Below are 5415 nucleotides of genomic sequence, written 5' to 3'. Positions count from 1 at the left end.
GTTTGAATCATCAGTGGCAAATCCTTTAAATATGAAAACGTACTTACAAGCTGTGAGTCAGTATTAATTGTCAGAACACCGGCATTGTAGGCTACTTTCCCAGGAAACAGTCCTCGTCCTCCGTAAAATGCGTTGCACACATCTGAATATTTGGTTTGAACTGTTTTGGAACAGTGTTGTAAATACAACTTAACCACTGATTTCTAGTTGCATCCTCTTTTGGAAGGCCAAACGAAGTAGTTTCGCTTTCATTACGAAACACACAGCGTCTCCACGACATGGTGGCGGCGGCAACAACAATATTACAGCGAGAATCAAAGTTACGCCTTCCTTCTTTGCGTGAACATTTGGGCAGTGTTATGCAAATCTTCCCACACAGTGATGTAGACATGTGGGGGCGTGTTTAAAACGAGGTGTTTTAGGAGGGCGTGGACGAGTCTTAACTTTTATAAAGAATATCTCTTTGGGTTTGAGACTTTAGTCTTTGCAACTTTAGGGATCTTATCTATTCACGAACAGCTTGTAACACTCCAAAGAGAAAGGAAAACTTGAAATCGCATCATATGACCCTTTTAACACAATATAGGTCGCATTATACTAGAACTGTGAACATATGAAAATATTTACAATTAATCATATAATGTTTTCAATTCATTATTTTTTATTATAATTTCAGTATGTTCATTTGTATGTTTATTCATTCATTCATTTTTGAAAATTCAGCTTTGCCATCACAAGAATAAATTACCTTTAAATATATGAAAATATATAATAATGAAAACATATTGAAACAGTATTTTAAATTGAAATAATATTTCACAATATTACTATTTTGATCAAATAAATGCAGCCTTGTTGAGCGTAAGAGACTTTATAAAAACATTTTAAAAAATCTTAATTAGGGTAGTACATTATATAATGTATTGTCATATATATTGCTTAATGTGGTTGATATAAGTATACAACATAAGTAAACAAATGTATATTGTATTTGTGTGGGTTATAGGTACGTATAATACAGCATGTGGTATATGTGTAGTATACACTCTGTAGTGTGCACTTTACACAATGTAATACAAAAAAATGCATGCACATGCTAGCTGAGCAAAAGGACTGTGTTCAGTGTTTGCATCAGAAACAAGCAGGGATTGGCCTGGAGGGATAATATTTATGTTTTCATCAGTAGATTCAGATGTTTTCTGTGTCACATTCACTACCACCCACGGAAGCCCACCAAGCCGATGCTGTGAATGCATGAGTATGCGGTGACAAGGTAGAATGTGTTTATGTGCTGCATACGTGAGTTGTGGTGTCAGCCAGCTGTCTGGTGCTGTGGCGTTTCCGGCATTAGCCAGCTGTCTGGAGCTTCACAGCGGCTGGCATTTAGATCTGTGTTAGAGTAGAATGCTTCACTGCACTAAATCTGCTTGAGCTGAGGAAATAGACTACACGTCTGTGAACTGCATAGTGGACGTGCCACTGCATAGTAATGCTAGAAGCTTGACATGCCAGTAAACGTGTGTGGCTCTTCACAGGAATCAGGAGTGAGCTTCATCCACTCAATGTGTTTGGAAGGTGCTCTAAACTCAATTTCCTTCCCTTAAGAGCTAATCAAGACACCTCCCACCAGTTGACCTGAGGGTCACTTCATTGCTTTCTAATGTGGGGCCTCTGAAAACCCCCAACAGTGATCTACAGGACGCATTAGTATGCTGTGCAGGTCCACTTTTATTTATGTTCTCAGGGCTCAGGCTTTATATCCATGTCCATAGCATAAAGGTCATTCGGCCACTGACCTTGTGGACGTTGCAAAACAATTCAATTCGTCGATAGTATTTATTTATTTTTTACTCAGTGAAGGGCGTTGGCAGAACATTGACCTCTTTTTTGTGGTTTGAGTCAAGCAGACCAGCAGCAAAGGCAGAGTAATAAGCTAACTAGTGTTATTTGTGGTTTGCCTGTGTGAAAGTCACCACCACAGTGCTAATACATTGTGGGCTGGTTGCTATGCAGATGCTGAAGGCGTTTTTACCATGTCACTATACAGTTGCTACGGTGTTCTGGTTGGCTGTTTCAGCATTTCTGTGCAGTTGCTATGATGTTCTAGATCAGTGGTCACCAAAGTGGTGCCCGTGGGCACCTGGTAGCCCGCATGGAGTCTCTGAGTCGCCCGCCAAGCACGTTCTATAAATAGCCTAAATTAGCGTTGGGCGATAAATGATATCATATCGAGATTATGATCAAATTTATGTTAATAATGATGATAAGCTCTGGACATTTTTACTCAATATGGATTAATCTAACATCCCATCACACAACAGAAATAAATGTTACAGCAACCAGTCAGTGCATGTCGCTAATAAGTCTGCATGTTCTGTGTGTCTGTGTGAATGCGTGGAGTAGTTTCATCTGATACACAAACTCAAACACACGTGACTCGCTGTTTTCAGCGTCTGCATCTCAATATATGAGGACATGAACACATGCACTTCATCTTCAGAGCTGCTCTGAGAGTCACTTCATCAGCTTTATGCAGTTTTTTATTTGAGAAAAAGTACCGTCAAATACACGCTGAAACTAAAACTGAAAGACCTTCACGACAAACCGTCAAAATAAAAGTCTGGTTTAACTTGAAATTATAACTGAATATATTTCTACTGTATACTACAATGCAATTCTCAAAGTAGTAATAATAATAATAATAATATTTTTTAAGGAATATCATACAACCAAGTTATTTTTTATTATTTATTAAAGTTTTATTAATTAATTTCACTAGACACCATTTTTTATCATAAATTTGTACTGAATCATAAAACACAGAATCCATAAGAAATCAAATGGAAAACACAGAATTTAGGGAAAAATAAAATGCATTTCATGGGGCCCTAAATTAAAACGTAGCTCCTCTGTGGAATTTCATTGTGAACAAAGTTATGTTTACCTTAATTCTCAAGGTCTAACAAACATGTGGAACGAATTTCCTTCCCCATTAATGGTAAATGAATATCATGATAAATATCAATATTGTATAATAGCCTATTTTTATAAATTTATCTGGAATATTTTCCTGGATTGATAAAAAAAAATTTAAATGCTTGTGAGAAATCATTCATTTTTATTAATGGCAAGATATCAAGATATCTTGATATCTTGCAAGAGATATATATATATATTGGAGTATATCAAACAAGTAGCCCTTGAGACTATTTTATCCCTTCAGGGAGCCCTCACTCACAAAAAGGTTGGAGACCCCTGTTCTAGATGGTTACCAGGACATTTCTATGTGGTAGCCAGTGGTGGATGAAGTACACAAATCAAGTACTTGAGTAAAAGTACAGATACTCTAATAAAATATTACTCTAATAAAAGTATTCCTTTTCAATTTTACTTGAGTAAAAATACAGAAGTATTTGATTTTTAATGTACTTAAGTATTTGAAATGAAAAAGTACTGATCGGTGAATGTTTATTTTATAATTTTAACTTATATACTTAATATTTTTATATGATATATTTTATATAATCCTACTGCTCAAAATACTAGGGGGAGCGGGGCTTGTCACACACTATCAAAGAATTAAATATTTTAAGTAGTATTGATAAAAGTGTTCGTCTTGTTGCTAGAACAATTGTTTTGTACACTGTAATGGATTTAAGAAAATAAACAGGCAAGAACAGGCAAGGTCTTTATTTATGTGGTGAAAAGCTGTGCAATTAGCAATACGATTATACATTATGCCTTAAATCTCCGTCTTGTCTGAACTTAGTCTAGGCTCACAGCCGTTTGTTAGGTACTGTTTTGCTCTGCGGAAGCTTTGCCTTTATTTCAACTTAAATTAATATTTTGTGTCGAATTATTTACTTATGTGGCAAGTAGGTGTGTAATAAGCAGGATAATGTTCATCCAGCCGGTTGTTATCACAGAATAAACCCCTTCACTCATCCGCTTTGAGTTGGGGTCCTGATCACCCTGTTGGTGTTTATTCTGTGATAACAACAGGCTGGATGTACATTTTCCCTTACTTATAACGTTACTGTGGGGTTGCTAACTAGCCTAAATCAAAAGACTCGATTTTGGTCTTTAAATATGACTCTGGTCTGGTCATTCTTGCCTGGCTCTGCTCTAGTGTGGCCTTCCACATCTTTGTGCTTTAACTTTATTCCTATCAGGAAGTACAGCAGCGTTTAAGCCTTTGTCTCTGCGTTTGAACGTTAGCTTCCTGCTCCTGATAAGATGTGACAGGGCACACACTGGATGTCATAAGAACATATTCTCTGTGAGAATCATCGTTGCTCTAAACTTTTGACATCAAATCTCTTTATCATAGCACTTGGTGACACACAGCCTAATAAAAACCTGTCAGGTGATAAGAACAAGCTTTTGAACACCACATAACCCCTGACAACCTGAGACACAAGGCAAGGTGCACTATCCTTGCACAGCCCTGTTTGCACTATGGATATCTCTGCAGGAAAGATGATTAAATATCGTTAAGATGACCATTATGTGGACAGAACACAGCTGGCCTTGCACTGAGATGTCAAACGCTACATTCAGACAACCTACTGTATCTAGGAACTACAGGATTGATATCAAAGACACACAGGAATTATGTTCACAGGCATCAATTATGCATATGCCATCACTTTCAATATCGATGAACTCATTAAAGAGATGTCTCCGCTCTATCCTCAGAGCACTGATGTTTGAAGAGGTGACCAAAAATAAAATGCAGACTGAGTAAAACTGGACTTTTCTAAATAAATATGCACTTATCCACTATGTTTTCCAATCTGCATCAGTTTAGTGGTCCTACACTCTAGAAAAAGCCCTAATGGAGCGTTTTAAGGGTTTAAAAAGAGCCAAATCAAGTAGAAATCAAGCAAGGATGCAGGGAATTGCCTCTCCTATATGCTTATAATACACTATCCCAATTGAAATGAATGGATTTGAGGCGTTCTTTGACATAAAACTCTAGTCCACAGTGAGTGTGTATGTGTCTCTTACCATGTTCAGGGCCCTTGAGAGCCAGTCTTGTCTGGTGGTGGGGCAGAATCTCCATTTTGACGTGTTCTGAAGCGCTAGCTAGCAGCTGGGTGGCCTCAGCCAGTGTGCAATACTCCATACTTGTGCCGTCCACCGACAGGATGTGATCACCTGCATGCAGCGCACCACACCTGCAAAGCAATGAGATCACATCCTGTTCTGCCAGCCTTAAACATCCACTGAATTGCACTTATCACAGGCATCATTTCAAACAATCATTTCAAACTAATTCTTCTCAGTACTACAATTATTATGATCTAATATCAAGGCTTTCAGTAGTCCAACATTTCATGATTTTCAACACCAAATTCGATACGACAGCAAAATCTAATATGCTAGTGAACACATAATAATTTAAATTTAAAA

At 37.4% G+C, this 5415-nt stretch overlaps 1 protein-coding gene across 7 annotated transcripts in view; it reads right to left on the bottom strand.

The window, feature by feature from the left end:
- LOC107694275 (glutamate receptor-interacting protein 1-like) overlaps positions 1-5415 on the bottom strand; it is a 165245-nt gene that overhangs the window by 54214 nt on the left and 105616 nt on the right. For all 7 annotated transcript variants that reach the window (XM_016493922.1, XM_016493923.1, XM_016493924.1 and 4 more), the window contains one exon: positions 5011-5180. In XM_016493922.1, the coding sequence (XP_016349408.1) occupies positions 5011-5180 (170 nt within the window). The remainder of the gene's footprint in view (positions 1-5010; positions 5181-5415) is intronic.

The sequence above is a fragment of the Sinocyclocheilus anshuiensis genome, unplaced genomic scaffold (genome assembly GCF_001515605.1).
Source record: "Sinocyclocheilus anshuiensis isolate Anshui unplaced genomic scaffold, SAMN03320099.WGS_v1.1 scaffold1316, whole genome shotgun sequence".
Classification (NCBI taxonomy): Eukaryota; Metazoa; Chordata; class Actinopteri; order Cypriniformes; family Cyprinidae; genus Sinocyclocheilus; species Sinocyclocheilus anshuiensis.
This window is presented reverse-complemented; position numbering and strand designations above follow the sequence as displayed.